Here is a 17840-nt window from a genome sequence, read left to right as displayed (position 1 = left end):
CATGCTAGAATGAAGTAATGAGAATATCAGTGAGTGAGGCTGATAAATGCTACCATCTCCATGGAAGCAACAAAAACACCATTACACATGGAAATGACTTGATTATAGGGTAAACCTGATCGTAAACCCTCATATTTTCCTCCTATGTGTTACTGAGAGGAGAGAGGCTGCACAGTTTGGAGACTTCAATGTCAATTTTACCTCTACAAATATATGCTGCTGCCGCGGCTGCTGAAAGGGATGAAGCACGCTAAAAGCAAAATAAACAAGAGATAGCCTGACACTAATGGCCTTATGCTTATAAAGGAGTTCTAAATAAAATGATAAAAGCGCAGGCCTGTAAATGAAGCGAATGGCTTCTGCCTCGCTTTTATAAGTCAGCCATCAATCTTTACCCAAATTGTTCAATGGACAAAGTCCCTGTTTACTATTCCAGTCATTCTCCACTGCTGGTCCTTGGCGCTCTCTCGTATTATGTGTCACGGCGGAGAGTTGAGACGGTTTATGCAGTGGCAGATGCTTTATTCAGTGGCACCTTTGCAGCTTTCTGTGGTGGGAAACATCAGAAATAGAAGTCCAACATGTCTACTAGCATGAGGAAGTGGTTAATGGATCAATAAAGAGATGATCAGGTGACTGGACTCAGCATATCAGGAAGATGCTGAGACTGTGCCTGCGAGGCTCATCTGAAGCCCTGAGCCCCCTGTCCTAACCGCTCATATCTGTCAGTGGGTGGGGAATGAATACCAAGCATGAATAATAGATCATCCCTGATATTTTTAGGTGAGCCAAGCCTCCAATCTTGCAGCTCATCCCTGGATTCTTTATTTTACTTATTTATGGCTGCATCTTCTTGTGTGAGAGACAAGAGAATTACTCAACCCTGCAGGCCTCTTCCTGTGTCCACTAAAGAACTGCGAAGTGTTGAGTGCTTCTAGAAAAATGTCAATGAGGCAAAATGTCAGAAAGTGTGTTAGGAGGGCTTTCCTCGAGTATGGGCATGAAAAGTTCAAAAGCAGGCAGGGTTTAAGTTTGCTGATGGTTATTGTAATTCATATATGTAGATTTATTCCTTTTATACAGAAAACGGAGTGACCAGTGATGTTTGTTAAAACTCACATAACAAACTAAGGAATAAAAAAGTACAGCATGCTGAATACAGCGATAAAAACATGTTCTACTGCAAACAATGAGGCAAGATGGACAGCATTGGGTTTGCAAACAGCATCATTTTTAAATGTCTCATTCCAGCCATTTTAAGATGTGTTGTGATGCAAATTACACACAAGAAATGATCCTGCTTGAGTGTCATACGACACTATTGAATTAGATAGCTCCTTCAAAACAAAATAATAGCCCTGCTGAACTAAAAATAGGGAAACTAAAATCCTCTGCCATCATTTTGACAAAAATACCCTTTACTCATAAGCTTGAGTTGCTTTTGACACTATTTTATAATTTTCTTACTCATCAGAGACAGAATCTGAAATCCTCTCAACTTATTTTGTTTTGACTGTTTGTATCATAGAGCCAAGATGAGAGGGATCCACGAGCAAGTAGGATGCAAATGAGGTGATGGAGCCACACACGCGTTTAAAGATGAAAAGAGAAGGAGACAAAGGGAAAAGAAGAAGCAGGGAATCTTATGGGACTTTGACAGTCATCCTGCCTGATATGAAAGCATCTCAGATTCCAGGGTTGGGGTGTCGTGAGCTCTGCCTCTGGGAGTGGGCCGCAGATGGATTACAGTAAAAGTAATCACAATACATGAATACGAGATGCCTTTTGTGCCAAGGAAGGCTCCTCGCTTTTTGCCACAGTCTATGTTTGTCCATCATCATCTGTCCATCAAACCCTCAAGCTACGCATGCCACCAGTCAGCCCGATTCAGCATCTGTTGCCTATAGCTGCCTGGATATTCTGGTCTTGGTTAAAAAAAGAAAGTGTTTAACATTCCCTAACATGTCCACTACTGTAACATGCTATTACACAAGCCCACATAAATTATGTAAAAAACAGGAAGCCTTCTAAGTAGATGATTTAAAATGTAAATAAATAAATCCAGACATTAATTATTCAGCAGACAACAGTGTCGCATGAGAACAAATGATGATGCAGAAATGATAAAGCATTTGAGGTCTGTGGTGGGTGTAATGTACTCGTGACTCACTTTCCATCAAAGGGGTTTGCTCCTGGGATGATGTGGGTGCTGTCCCTGCCCACCAGGAAGCGCACGCGGTCATAGAAAGTCTGCAGGTTGCTCTGTGTAGAGGACATCTGTGTCTCCTGGATGATGTCCAGGGGGTCCGGGGAGCCCACACACAGAGAGGTGGTGTGACAGGTTGCCTGCAGACAGCAGTCTGGATCCATGCAGTCCACCAGGCCATCTGACAAGGTCAAACAAGTCACACAACACACACTGTCTCTTTTAACAACAGCCTGGACACACACCTGGCAAAAAAAACTAAACATATGAGTCATCAGGGCTTTACTTTTGAATCTCTCTGACTTCATGGCTGAAGTTTTGTTAATGTTTCTTTATTTTAGATGGAAAAAACACAAGGCAAAGCTGCTGTGCCTTGCACTTTACTTTACTGAAGTGGGTCATTGGACTTGCTACCCTTTGCTTTCAGGAGCCTATATGGCCAGATGGGTGATAAAAATAAACCCTGCTGTCAGGAGTCAGTCAAATCCCCAGCAGAACCCTTTCTTTGCCAGTTAGAGCCCTGGTCTCCCCTGCACTGTGATGGGGAGACAAACAGCCCCTGCATAAATAAGGGATGCTAGTGCCTAGCTCAAGCCCAAAATGAGGTCTGGAAGAAAGGAAGTCACGTCTTTGACTTGGCCTCAAGAGTGGTGCAGCCCCCTGGCTGGCTCTGTGTGTGTGCCTGGCTCTGCTCGGGGCTAGTTAGGGGGCATAGCAGGGACTTCCTCCTGAGGCTGGTGCATGTTGAGACCCTCAGGCCAGCCACTATGCTTTTAATAAAAACCTGTTGTCCATGTGAGCGACTGGACGCAAGTCATGATCTTCACCTGTGTAAGAATACCACTGATCCTGTCAGGCTTACAGTACAGTAGATTCTGAAGAACAAGGGTGGTTTTATTACAGTCAGCTCATGTCTAGTTAAGAGTCTCTGTTTATACTTGGCAAGTGAGAAAAAGCTTTTCTGTGTGTTGTCTGAGATTTTACCTCCATCGTTGTCCTTGACATCACTGCAGGCAGTTTCCATAGAGGTGTCACAGCCAGTGCCCCTCCAGCCCAGCTGGCACACACAGTACCAGCCATTGTTACCCAGAGTGCACCTACCATTTCCATTACACAAACCAGGACAGCCCTCTGTATGACAAAAGAGCACAAAGACTGGGGTTGGTACAGAATATCAAATGAGATGGTAACAGATAAGAACTGTGCTGTGTTTCTGAACAATACCCACATTAAATGTAAAACAATGAAAGCTAGTCAATGACAATGAGCCTCATTCACCAACACCTTCTTAGAATTTTCCTTTAATTTGTTTTTGTACATCAGACTCATGACACATTCCTCAACAGCAAAACTGTCACACCAGCGTTCTTAGCGTGATGAATATCATGTCCTTCTGAGCTGGAGGCTTGTTCTTGTTTACCCTAATTAGCATAGAAAAAGACCCCTTGAATGCCCATATAAGGGCATAAGACTGCTTGGCTGTGTACATACAGTACACAAACAACTATGTTGCACAGGGTTGAAAAGTGAAGAGGGAAAAAGTCAGAAGAGGCACTAATATAAACATTTAAAACAATTACACAGCGGCAATACGGACATAGTTCTAAAGTAATGTAGAGCTGCTTTAAAATGTTTTCTTCAATGACATGGTATTTGACAGCATCTGTTGTGGATAATGAATATAAACTTAAATATACATCTGATTATATCACTTATCCAGACAGCACTGCCTTAAGAAAATTACACACATCACGCTGTAATGAGGTAAGAATGCACGCCAGATAAAATAAAAGATCATTACATCTGGGTAAAAATAACTGGAATATAAGGAAAGATACTGTCCATTTCTCATATTTATTCCATAAAAGATCATTATTTGATGAAAAAATATATTTATTCTAAAAACTGATGCTAATAAGTAAGGAAAATAATTTAAAAACATTTAAATACCAGCATGTGAAGGTGTTTTTTTTATTATAAATGTTTGATGAAAATTAATCTTACTAAAATGCTCAGTTTTTAAAAATTAAGCAACTGAAACAAAATAATAAACTATATCTAAACGATGCATTTGCACAACAAAATGTGAAGTTTTAGAAGAAAGAAATTCTTCATTTCTATATTTAGCAAGACGTGTCATTTTATGGAGTTTGCCATAGGTTGGAAATTCAATTGCCCAAACTCACCTCTGTAACAAGGATGACATACATGAGTATTACATACTTTGTGTTTAATATCAATAATTTGCATGATAAACAAAAATAGTGAAATCAAATTTATACTAGAAAGTTCAATTTCTAATTAAATTGAGTGAATGGTATATGCTGATGCTCTACTGCTAATGCTGCATTTAAAAAAGTTTAATAATCTTGTTAATCCATGAAACAGGTTGAACTGTTAAACTGTCATAAAGATAGTATTTTACTGCCAATGCTGCATGCTCAATAGGCTAAAAAAACTGTAAGTTATCTTTAAAAGATGCTAAAATACTGTGGAAAACGTGGAATTTTACAAGATACTGTTATACTGTTATTTATGCATTGAAGTCGGTGAGTATTATGTGGGAAAGCTGGCATTTTACTGATTATGTTGCATAATGAAAAAGTTAAATATACTGTAAATGATACTTTAAAGTCATTGAGTATTATGTGGAAAAGCTGGAATTTTACTGGTAACGTGCACACTGAAAGAGTTAAATATCCTGTAAACTATGTATTATAGCCATTGAGTATAATGTGGAAAAGCTGACACTAAACTGTTAATGCTGCATGCTGAATGGTAATGGATGTCTGACTGTGATGAAAAATTGTTCATGTATGCATGACAATGAGTGCTAACTAGCTCATCTCTACAGGTACTAATGGTCAATGCTGCTCCGACTGCTGGGTGATTCAGCTGATTTTATTGAGATTTCGATTCAAGACACCATCTCAAACATCAGTCACAGTGCTAAGTCTGTAACCCCTATCATCAAATTGATCACACCATGAGCACCACACGGCGTGAATGAAGCAGTCATATTAAATCTGTGTTGTTAAAGCGAGAAATGTGGCCAGGGTAGTGATAGAAAAGTCCTCTCTTCTGGTGTCCACATGAGATTTCTGCCAAAATTTTACACAGGAGTAAATGGGGAACTTGGTGACAGCAGGCTATGTTCCTGCAAAATGTTAGTCTTTTGCTTTTACTCTAATCTTATTTAAAAAATAACAGAAAACTTTTGGTGAATCTTCTTAAAACCTAGGTAAAAGTGTTTTAAGAACAAATTCTTTTAAAGTCCAGTTGGTAAATGAGATCCAGTGATTTGTTGCAGATATTTTTGGTCGCAATAAACTAAAAAACTGCAGATTTTGAATGGTTGAGGGTGGCAATAATGGCCCTCAGATGAAGTTGATAAATCTGATACACCTTATATGAAGCTTCTAATATCCCTGTGCAGCAAAATCAGATAAGAGGGATCTTCTGAATCAATATTCACTCATTACTATAACAGATTGGCCTCCAGTAGCTCTGCCTCTAAAGCTGGGTAATGAGAGCAGTGCCACACATGCCTGCAAATAATTGGATCCGTTTTCATGTAATGTTCGAATGTGACCATCATTTTGATCAAAGCATTACCACTGCTGTCAAAGGCACAGAAAGAATGAGACTGAGGAAGTTACTCAGAAAAAGCTCTTTATCATTATTTGCCTTCTTTGATCATTTTAATAGTTTTGACTACAGGCTTGTTTTTGGGATCAATAAGATAACCCATTCAGGGAGAATGCATGTCAGGTTAAAGTTAAATTGCAGGAAGTGAATGGAGCTCACTGGCATTATGCACCAGAGAACTTTGCTTGCACTAACTGTTACTTGACATGTGACCCCATGGGAGCTGAAAGTGAGCGAGAGCCAAACGACAGGTGAAACACTCCTCCGTCTCTGTCTGCGAAGGTCCTCACAAGGGCATGGATCAGACGATTGCCTCACCTACTTTTCTAGGGCTGTTTGGCAGTTATCTGCTACCTTATGATTTTTATCCCCTCGCAGAAGCAGAGGGTTACATCTAAAGATATCAAACGCAGAAGTCTGTCACAGTTTGTGTTGTTAGCAAGCTGCCTTGATGGAGAGACTGTTAAGCTGACCCATTTTATCAGCTAAAAAGACTGGGGCAGCTGCCTCGGTGCTCTTACATCACACACACAGAATAAGAGTGGGAGAACAAGAGAGTGAAAACAGAGACAAGAGTGGTGCGGTGGATGGGAGACGTGTAGGGAAGAGAGGAAGATCAGTTAAAGGAGGGGAAAGAAAACAGGTAGGTTTTTAGGAAGATAAAGGCAGAAGCAACACCAAGTAAAGATTTGTATTATACATCCCAGGGTTAGCAGTGTGATGCATCAGTTGTATTTTGTTGCTGCAACACAAAGAGGGAGAAGTATAGAGGCATGAGTCATGGGGTGAACTTGGATAAAGGGACCATCAACAGGAATACAAATATGTATACCTGTATAGAATAAAACAGCTGCACAGAAATGCCTTTTAAATTGTGATTAGAAAATAGTCCCATAAGATAAATCAAATTAAGCTGTCTTAATAAGTGTGTGACTTTGCCTCTCTCTCTGTTTTCACTTTCCACAGTCTCGATCAGAATCAGTCTAAATAAGCTCCATCTTTACCATCTGTCCCATTTCAGAGATGAACACATGAATGCATCAGTAGTTAAACTCTATGAGTACAGTATATTCTTCTCAAAGACAATTTGACTTTTATCACACTAAGTAAATTCTGCTTGTTATAATTATACAAATTAAACTTGAATGCATGACTTCCACATGTATCAGAGTATTTTCATACTTTCCTACTTTTACTTAAATAAAACTGAGAGCATCTGTTCTACTGGTAAATACATACATGAGCTGTAAACTATGCATGATTTCAGACTTAAATTCACTTTTATTGCCTTTATTCATATTCATCTTAAGCCATTTGAAGGACTGTCACATTAACGCATTCATCCTGATGCAATTAGGTCCATAATCTGTGCATCCATATTTATCTAATTGCATGCTTTCTTGTCCCTTTACTTAAAGACCCTGTAAAGTGAAATCCAAAGTTTTTTTTTTCTTTTTTTAAGATTTATCTTGGGCATTTTTGTGCCTTTGTTTTGAAAGAGGAGGACAGTGGACAGAGTTGGAAATAGGGACAAGAGCAGGGGAGAGACATGCGGTAGAGGGCCTCAGGCTGGATTTGAACCCAGGCTGTCTGCGTACATGGGGCACGCCTTAAACCACTAGGCCACCTGCGCCTAAAATCCAACCTTTTTGTCTTCATACACTAGATATGTTGGAATATGGTTGCTGTAAACATGTGAAAACACTAATGTGACTGAATTCTGGATTTGGACTGTTGGAAAGTTTTTCACCTCTTTCCTGGCTTGGATTCATGTGGGCGGGGCCAATATGTGGGCTCATGATGTCATGAGCCCACTCATGATGTCATGAGCCCACAGTGGGGAATGACCCCGCCCCTCTAACGCTACAATATAAAATCACAGAGCAGTTCATTTCAGAACAGTGTGTTGTTAGCTTATGCCAATGCTTTTATTGCAAGAAAACAGTCAGTAAAATGCTGTCTTTTGCTCACTGTGACTTAAATTTGCTGAATCTATTGACCACAGTGGCCTATGCATCATTTAAAGCATTATAACAGAGATTTGAGCCAGAACACAGACTTTGTCTCTTCTTTGGTACAGAGCCAGGCAGCTGCACTCTGATCATAAGGTCAATATTCAGATTGTAACATTTCTTAACATCTGAAAGGATCGTATTTTTCCTGAGTGGGCGTGGCTTCAGCTCATTCAACAGACACGCCCACACCACCCTGGAGAAGATTTTACTGCCTAATTTTTCATGATTTTGAAGCTTATTTTATAAACTTAGAGATGTTTTACTTGACTGAAATTTGATTTAGGGGTTCATAACACAATGACCTGTCATACATCAAACATAAATACAGATTTATTTTCACTTTACAGGGTCTTTAATGTTTCATTTCTCTTTAAAAACTCACAGACAGCTCAGCGGACAAGTCAATAGTCATCTGTACCTTCTGATATCAAACACCTTTTTACTTTCCTTTTATTTCCTTTTTTAATCCATAACATTTTGTGGTTAAGTCGATGTCATTCACTAATTTTCCTTTCCCATTTCTAAATCTCTTTATCAGTATTTAAAGCACTTTGTGTTGCTTTATTTTGTATGAAAAGTGCTGTAGAAATAAAGTTTGATCGATCAGTTCTCCATCCTTAACGAGTTCCTTTTTCCACAACCAGTTTCATGTCATGATCTTCAATCTACTGAAAGTTTCTTATTCCTCTCTTTCAAATAAAAGCAGGTCTCTATCAAAGCAGGAAGCCAGGGTTAGGGATAGGGTTAGGTTATAGGTGCTTCCATCATCTAAAAAGCTGGCTGTGGACACAGGGCCGTATTCATTTGTCAGCCATGATGGTAAATTATGACGAAACCTAGCCTTTTTAATGACAGGTTTATGTCCAATTATGTTCTAAATGTCAAATTTAAAAAACAAACAAACAAAAAATGTAGTTAAGGCTCATTTTTACTGTAAATGCATATCAGTTTAAAATAATCAGTTGTCAGTCTGATTATATTCCAGTTGCTGGTATTTGCCCTTAAAAATGATATTCATGAAAGCGCTGCCTGTTATGGCTGCACAATAAATTTAAATTTTACTGTTTTCAAATAATCAAGAAATGAACCTCTGCAAATTATTAAAATTATTAAAAATATTTTTCTGAAAACTATCAAATGCTTTCTCATTCAACATTTGTAGATTTGACAGTCTTGGACACCGTTTTTATGCCGTCAAATGAAGCTAAATCTAGCTATCAGCTACCATCTGATTTATTTAGTGTTTTTTGTCATTTGTGTCTTGTATTCTGCATCCTTGTAAAGGGTCCTCAGGTCCCATGAAAGGCATTATATAAATCCAAACTATTGTTATTTATCATAACTGTTGCTATTTATTGTGGGATTTTTTTTAATTCATCAAAAACATTTTGTAACTTGCAATAGCTATAGCTCGGAATGATTAATTTGTATCAGTTTATTTATCACACTTTCTATCATTATAACAAAATCCAAAAATAGCACAACATATCACGTACTTATCCTCACTGTGCCAGCCTAAGATAAAAATAGACTTAAAGGCCAAAATAAATGGACTGTGACTGTAAGACTCAGATGCTACTTTCCCATATTTAAACCTGTATAAATTCACTGCAGTTTATGCAGGAAAATTTCCTGTATTTTTTATAACACAATATAAATCCCAGATAATAAACTGTCACTTTTCCCCAGCATCATTCAGACCTACTACTTGCACTTGTGGATTATATTTTTACTTAATACTAAAAGAAAAAAGTGTTTCAGAATGGTTGTGGAGCAGATATGTGGGGTTTTGTTTAAACTGTCTCCCTACAGTCTTTTTCTTAAACTAGTAAATAAAAAGGACCTACTGGCAAGCAGACTATTTAATAATGGGGATAAATTGTGGAGCGTTCCTAATTGTAAGAAAAAGGAATAATCCCGTCCTTATTTCAGGCTCGTTTCCCTGAAGAAAGGGAGTCACTGTTGAAGGCTAATGCCATAAACGAGTGCTTTGCCTCCTAGACACATTTGGGCATTACCCGTCCTTTATTGAGCAAATGGACAAAACAACTCTAGTTAGACCAGTAGAGACAGATGATTAGTAAGCTCCGAATGTTTATTACAAGGATAAATAAAGATCCGCTCTCTGCTGGCACCGGTTCATCTTAATTGGCAGGCCTCTCAGACTGGAGCCCCTGCTAAGCCCTGCCCAGGCCTGCCTGAAACAGCTCCAAACGTGAGGCTGCAAGTGTTCGAAGGACTCCTCTGGCAGCCGCTCTCGTGCCAGGTGGTCCATTACCAAGGACACGGGGAGAGGGAAGAGAGGGTGCTGGAGGCAGAGAGGCAGGGCTGCTGCAGAGCCTCCACCCCCTGCTTGCCCTGCACCAACCAGACCATGAACTCTTTTAATTAGAGAGGATGCGGCCTCAGCACCTATCAGGCTCTACTCACAGCTGCACACTCATCCATAATGCATTGCACAAGTTATGAAGCCCCTTTCCCAACACCCCTCTATTTAAAAAACCCAAGGCCGCACACAACCAAGTATTCAAGACGTGGAGTAAGCAGCACAACTTGACTCACCAGGTGTGAAAGTGCTAAGTGGAGATTACTGTGTGACAATATGGCAAAAAGTTGATGGAAGGTGGGGATCTTTAGAATGACTTGTTCAGGGGCAGCGAGAAGTGCAGAGTGTTTGCATATGTCAATGTAGGGGAGAGCATGGTGTTGTGTGCATGATTTGTTAATGCTGGCTGGGGTTACAATGGGAGGAGGGCAAAATAGAAGGAAGGAGGAATGCCATACCTTTCACTACCTTATCCAGATAGTGAGCTTGGGAGATAAAAGACAGGACATATAAGGGAGGTTTGAACAGTGCCACTTCCATGACAAGACAGCAAGGCAAGGTGTTAGTTTACATTACAAAAGGTAAATAAAAAAAAAGAAAAAGCTCAGTCATGAAGCAAAATCATGCATTACAAGCAACACAACAAACACGATCCAACACAGAGGGAGAGGAATGGAGACAGAAAGAGAGAGGGGGGATTGTGAAACACAAAGAAAGAGAAACCAAGAAAGTGTTAGAGTGAAGGTAAAAAAGTGAAAGAACATTTCAGTCTGTCCCCACTTATCAACTGCAGGGATCGGCAGAATATCTCAGGGAAGTATTTCAAAAGCAACGTGATTGATGCGCATCTTTCCACCCTTAAATCTCTCAAGCAATATCCTACAGGAGGTCAGAGCGTGCAACAAAAAGCACTTTTAATCCTCAAACACCTCCACAGGCGATGAGGTCACCAGAGTCTTTGGTAATGGTGAAGCTAAATTGGAAGCTCCGCAGCGTGGGGTTTGAGGCCGGTGTGGAGGTCTCAATAATGAAAATTGATTTAAATTGAGATCTTTGGCTTCTTAATGGATGACACTGAGGAATATTCTTGTCGAGGGAGTGGGGATCTCAATATGGCACTTATAAAAGGCCCATCAATAATGTAAGGCCAGCATATAAAACATTCACAGACTCAGTCAAGCCCTGTACTCAGGCAGCTCTGCCCCGAGATATGCGAGAAAATACCGCAAGAAAAATGATCTTCATCTGCTTGAACATGGAATAAAGTGTCACCGTTAAGAATAGAACCTTTGCCCCATCTCTGTATAAAGCCAAATGTGTGGGATTTGCAGATTTTGTTGCTGAAAAGCGGTGACAGAGGGGGGAAGAGATGGCCTTTGTGTTCCCTTTTTTCCCTGATGCTTGAGTGGCTGGATCATAGAATTATAATGAGTCAGCTACCGTGTTAGCTGGCAACTGTCAACAAAGCACAGTGTGATGTATTCCTCCTGCTCTTTTACTTAGAAACCCAACAAATGCATGATATTTAAAAGAACTTCCAGATATTTTCATACCAAGTCTTATTAAATCCTTAATATAACATTTAATTAACTCAAAGACTTCTTTCTAAATATATCAAGAAACTTTCACAAAATATTCTCATCCTCTCATCAGGCTGAGTGTGTTCATAATATTTTTGTTGGTTTGTTTGTAAGTTTAATTCCACTGTGCTTAATATTGTACGTTTGATATTTGTTATGGCATTCATGAGAAAGATTCTTATTAAATCTTGTAATGTTGAATGAAAAATAAAGACTGAAATACTTCCCTAGAGCATATTCATTCCAAATACTCTACAAAAATTATGAAACCCAAGGAGACTAGGGATGCAAAATATTGTCTGCATGGTATAGGTATCAGCAGATATTGGCCTATAAATTAATGAATTAGTGGTACCGGCTGATATTGAAAATTAAGTTGCTTATTGAAAATTAAATATTACAACTGATACATCAGCTGTAATTATGGGCCTGTACTGGCTGTAAATATCACTTGCATGTTAGAAGAAATTTGTGGATTTTTAAGGAGGACCAACAGGTTATCCTCATTTACTCAACTTTAAAGTGTGTTTTAAGGACCAAAATTTGTTAGTTTTTTGTTCCTACTTATGCCTGTTTCAGACCAGAAACATGGCGGCCACATCTTTACTGGCTGAAGAAAGGTGCATAATGCTGAGTGAGCCTGCCTGAGGGTGCCATTGGGCAGGAAGAGGGACCGACACAATCCCGGTCGTGCTCTTGATGCCTTTGCTTATTACCGGGGGCATGGGAATATATTAAGGATGGATTAAGAGGTGGATGTGGCAAGGCTCAGGGTACTTTCTTGGCAGGTAGTAAGGCGGCCACAAGCCCCTGGTCGTGCTTTAGATGGCCCGGAAATGGCTGGCAGTCTCCAGGCGTACCAGCAGCGGTGAAAAGGCCTGGACAACAGGAAGGACATCGAGCTTGACCTTGGCTGCACAATCTGTGTGTCAGCTTGAATCAAGCTTGACTCTGGCTGCCCCTCTTCAGCCCCAGGTTGTGGTACATCAGGCCCGTGATAAATCCTTAGGACCCTACATGCCTAAAACCGTATCTTTATCTGTGCATGTCTCTTGCCTAACCTGACATGCAACATAGGCTGTTTCACATATATATGTCACATTTATCTGAACAACAGCCCATTGAAAAGGTTATGGAAGGGCACAACAGTTGAAAAACATGGAGGGTGTTTGGACGTCAGATGTCTGGGTGATTCTGTCCGTCTGTTCATTATGGGCCAATCACAGCAACAAGACACAATGATGAAGTACGCACTGTGGCTACACTGTAGCTACACCAAAGCCTTTGCTACATTGATGGCAGCCATTGCTACCGGCTTGGAATACAACTAAACCCCGCCTGTAGCTACAGCCTCGTTCTCCTCAAACGACACTGATCAGTCCATGCTCACCATCTTTTCTGGCAAGAAAACTTTTAGTAAAGTTCTTTGCTCCAATTCTGAAAACATCGGCTGCTACACTATAGCTACATCCAATGTAAACATTACACTGGCTGCAGCCGTTGCTACTACCTTCCACTACAACTAAACTCCCCCATAGCTACCAACTAGCTCTTCTTAAATGAGGCTGATTGGTCAAGTCCATTCTTAAAACATGTACAGTGGTTTCAGCCTGAAGCTTGGTGAAATGGATCTGCCTGATGACAGACGTGAAATATGGATATAGTGAAAATATTTCTGCAAGCCTAAATGTGTGGCTCCTGCACACAGTCTCATAATTGCTGATTTATAAAAACACAACATTTTAGTCTTATTGACCATCATCCTGTGTGATCGCAGGATTGAAACAGTTCAGTATGTATACAAACAAAAAGGCTGCCTTGGTCTTCATTTATCCATCAGGAGGCCACTGGGATTAGTGATCACCTGGAGCTGATGAACTTGTGTAGTGTGTTTCAATAAATACCAGCAAAAAGTGAGATGGCGTGTGAGAGCTTTTTTGAGTTTTTGAAAGATATGGAATCTGGCCATATACTTTGTATGGTTGTCTTTTTGCTAAAATAGACAGGAAATGACAAATAGAGAGACATATTTACCTTGTCTTGGCAGAATTTTATGTTCACATTGGTAGATATGTTTGCAATGAGGTTTCTGATTACCACAGTTCATTCAACTACACAATTAATGGGTGGTGAATTGAGGTAAAACCCCTTTAGAAGGACAGGGCTGTGATGGCAGGGAGACACAGCTCACCTGCAGCACATACCCACCTAGTATGAAAGCACGGCTGTGTGAGCTGGGGTGGGTATGCTGCAGCTGCTGCAAACTTAACTTTAAATAGTGTCTTAAGGACTGAAGTTCTAGGTCTTAATTACATTTAATTCTCTGCATCGATATTAGATATCAGTTTAAAATTGATTTGGAAACATCTGCATTTGGCAAAAATCCAATATCATGCATCCCAAAGTACACCAATGAGCAAATGCATTCTGTTTTTAATCAGGGCAATTAATAAGAAAGAGAAAAGAGGAGAATATAGAAGAAAATAGAGTAAGAGTACATATGCAACACAGAAACAAAGTGGAAATGTGGAAATCTTGCAAAGCAGGCAGCACATAGTATGTCCTCTAGTTGCTCTTCTCTAATGTTAAATGGAGGTCTGACAGCCCTGATACATCATAGAGCTTATGGCATAAAAATACTCGCCTTAATGAGTTCAAGTTACTTTTTAAATGTAGAAAACTTTCCATCCTCATAAAATCTACTAAATTAACTTAGAAGTACCCCCATCTCTTTGGCAGAGGGAATGTCAAACAAAGAAGTGTCACAATGAAATACCAAGAACTGCCTACTGAGGATAGAACTACTCCACTCTGTCTGGTGTTCTTGTAATTACATTTAACTGTAGACACTATGGAGTGCCATCTCTTCATGGAAGTATCAAAAATTCATTTTTCATATTAAGTGTTCTATATACTTTTTTAACTTTGAGTCAGCTCCATCTCTTCTAACATAAAAACTCTGGAAAGCATTTCAACAAAATCTACAGATGTGACCTTTGCAGCTCATAAGCGCTTCTGGCAAACTTACTTCACTAACAACATAACACTTGGACAATTAAGGCAAGCTTTTCTCTGTTAAGTCGCTGAGAACTTAAAAAAACGTTCTTACAGAGACCCAAGGTTTCAAGAAAACTCTCGAAATTCAGTCAAGGTCTTCTGAATTTAACAGCATTTACAAAAGAACAAATGTTAGTACAGACACAGAGCTTAAAGTGGTGGTTGACCTGCTCACAATGACTCACATGTCAGCATTTGAAATTAATAGATGGAAAGGGAGCAAAGAAAGAGATGGGGAAGAGGATGAGTAAAATGAAAGGACACCTTAGCACATTCCCACATTAAAATGCATGAAGGCAAGCCTCAGATCCTTGAGTAAACCTGTTCATGCTTTACCGAGTTGCACAAATTCAATTAAGCATGCTTTTCCCTCTCTTCTCCAACTTGGACCCTTCCCCTCACACCCAGCGCCTCAGATGCACACAAGCAGACAGACAGCCTATGCTTTTGTTGGCCCCCATCACACACAGGCATACACACATGTATAGAGCCCCCTCCACCCACCCTCACCAAAACCCCTCTCCATCCTACCAATAGTGCAGTGTTCGCCGTTCCAACCCGGGCTGCATTCACATTTGCCGTCCTTGCAAGTGCCATGCTCGTTGCAGCGAGGGTGACACGCCCTCTGGTCACACCCAGTGCCCATCCAGCCGTCGTCACAGCGGCAGGTGCCTGACACACAAATGCCATGGCCACCACAGTCCGCTGCACAAATCTCTGTGGGAGACAGGGACATAGAAAGAGACAAAAAAGAGAGTGGGGGGGAAGACAGACAGAGAGGAAGGAAAGGGGGGTGGGAGGTGGTGAGGGAAGACAAGGCAGTGACGGGACAAGGCAACAAGGGTGAAGAAAAGACAAATCCAGGAGTTATTGTCAAGGAAAAGCGGCCACGCTCCACTACCTTGTCTGATGGCAGTTGAAAAGAAATTCCTGCACCTCATGAGGGGCAATCCTTTTTGACAATACAAATCTAATAAGTCCATTACAAAGAAAAGACATGGATTGTGGCAGCCTTAGCAGATTTATTCTTCCTCTGGCCTCTTCTTCTCTTTGTGAAATCACCTCTTTCTTCCACAGCAGGGTAGAAAGGGAAAATTATAAAGTTGAAATTTCTTATGGGAATGGTAACATCATCATCACTGCTTTTTTTCGATTGAACAGTTACAGTAATGCTTTTGTGGTACACGCTGTGATTCTCCATATGCTTTGGTGAGAGCTGAAGGCAGCAGTTAAGGCTACACAGATTGATTCAAGGCATTGGATGTCAACATGCTGGGTTTTTTTCAACCTAAGTGCAGCCAGTGCTCCAGAGGAACAAGCACATTCATGGAAAGAGAGAGGCACAGTAAACCACGGCTGGCGCTTTTGTGTGGCAGCTGAAAGACCTCCCTGACAGGCTGTGATAGAGCTCGGGACATTACCCACGTCTCACGAACTCGAGGGAATGTATGACAAGATGAGAGCTCATAGAAATTAAACACTGACAGATTTATTATGAATCCCATTGAAATGTTAACCTCTTTATTAAGTATTTTGTATAAAAAAAAGCTTAGCAGTATGGGCAATGGGGAACAATAGCCATGTGTTCCTTGCTTATTAGCCAAGCTAATTCAAATCTGACCACAGGGGATCAAACTGGAGGTAAAATCTTTTAATAAGTCAATTACTGTCTTTTCAGTGGCTGTTTTGTCACAGCTACAAATTTAATTTTAATGGTATTTCTGCCACAAACCATAACATGACATTACCAGCTTAAATCCTGTCTTTGCCCTGCTAATTAAAACCCTGCACTTTGTTAAACTACGGGAACAGAAACGCTACATCTTTATATCAGAGTTAGCATTCAGGTTTGCTCATCAATCCTTCACGTGGCTTCATCTTCCCCACACACGATATCAACACCATTACATAGGAAGTGCTAATGATCATAATGAGCATCTCGAGTGATCCCATTAGCACACTTGTCGAAAAACCAAATGGCAGAAAGTGACCGTACATTTCTCAGAATAATTCACACACATATTGGAAGCAGACTGAAGCTGACTGACACAAGCATTCACTTGGAACACAGGAGAAAGCTTTAACGTGATAAAGATGCAATTACAGCCTGCAGGCAAACCCTCATTATCTACGGCCAGAAGAGCCCACTGTGAGAAATACCCCCATCCCCCTGATGGCCGTTACCATTTGCACTAAAGGGCTGTGTAAACAAACTTTCCTCTGGGTGGGAGAATGGCAAAAATAGCATAAAAACACACATATTAAAGGACATAAAACCTCGGGCATTGTTTTATGGCTTGTAACAATATTACTGCCAATAGTGTACACCCAAGTTCTAAACCCACAGGAGAAAATGACTTTAAAGTATTGGGGAAGGGATTAAAGAATCTTCAAAGATATATCGAAAGCTTTCTATCTTTTCTTTCCCTCAAGTCTGCGAGGTTTTATTAGAGGCTACTTGCTGTGCTACCCTACCATCAAGATTAGACCACAGAAAACTCAACAATGGACAGGATGAAAGCGGATAAAGAGCCAACTCATCATCATTTACAGAGCTTGTTCTAGGCGAGGCAAACTCACACTAACTGCCCATTTCCCTCAGAATCCCAGGGATTACCTAATGGGTCATTGTGTCTGCCTGGAATAGAAAGGGCTTCGTGAATCCAAGTGACTAAAATTCTCATCTCTGAAATAGTCGGTGAGAATACTAATTATGTAAATGACAGCATATGAAGACTGCAAATACCTCTACAAAAACAGAGTTGATGTGATGATTATAAACAAATCAGTGGCATGTTTAAACAGAGATTTTCTCTGTTTTCATCTGCAAGAGTGCAGCCACAACACATGAACAAAGGCTCAGTCCCACTACAGCCCTTACCCATAACCATTAACCCTACCCCTTAGCTTTGCACATTCATGTCTGGATTAAGTGCATAGGGCAGGGGTGCCACATAGGGCTGAACGTTTTGCAAAAATTATCTAGTTGCGATTTTTTTCCCCAAATA

General features: G+C 40.3%; 1 protein-coding gene across 10 annotated transcripts in view; it reads right to left on the bottom strand.

Moving 5' to 3' along the window:
• tenm4 (teneurin transmembrane protein 4) overlaps nt 1-17840 on the bottom strand; it is a 330072-nt gene that overhangs the window by 91628 nt on the left and 220604 nt on the right. For 6 of the 10 annotated variants that reach the window (XM_041804631.1, XM_041804642.1, XM_041804673.1 and 3 more), the window contains 4 exons: nt 15364-15549; nt 10654-10680; nt 3191-3337; nt 2171-2387 (listed from right to left, as the gene is read on the bottom strand). In XM_041804631.1, coding sequence (XP_041660565.1) covers nt 2171-2387; nt 3191-3337; nt 10654-10680; nt 15364-15549 — 577 coding nt within the window. The remainder of the gene's footprint in view (nt 1-2170; nt 2388-3190; nt 3338-10653; nt 10681-15363; nt 15550-17840) is intronic. The other 4 variants (XM_041804649.1, XM_041804657.1, XM_041804690.1 and 1 more) reach the window with 1 other exon arrangement.

This window comes from Cheilinus undulatus, linkage group 2 (assembly GCF_018320785.1).
Source record: "Cheilinus undulatus linkage group 2, ASM1832078v1, whole genome shotgun sequence".
Classification (NCBI taxonomy): Eukaryota; Metazoa; Chordata; class Actinopteri; order Labriformes; family Labridae; genus Cheilinus; species Cheilinus undulatus.
This window is presented reverse-complemented; position numbering and strand designations above follow the sequence as displayed.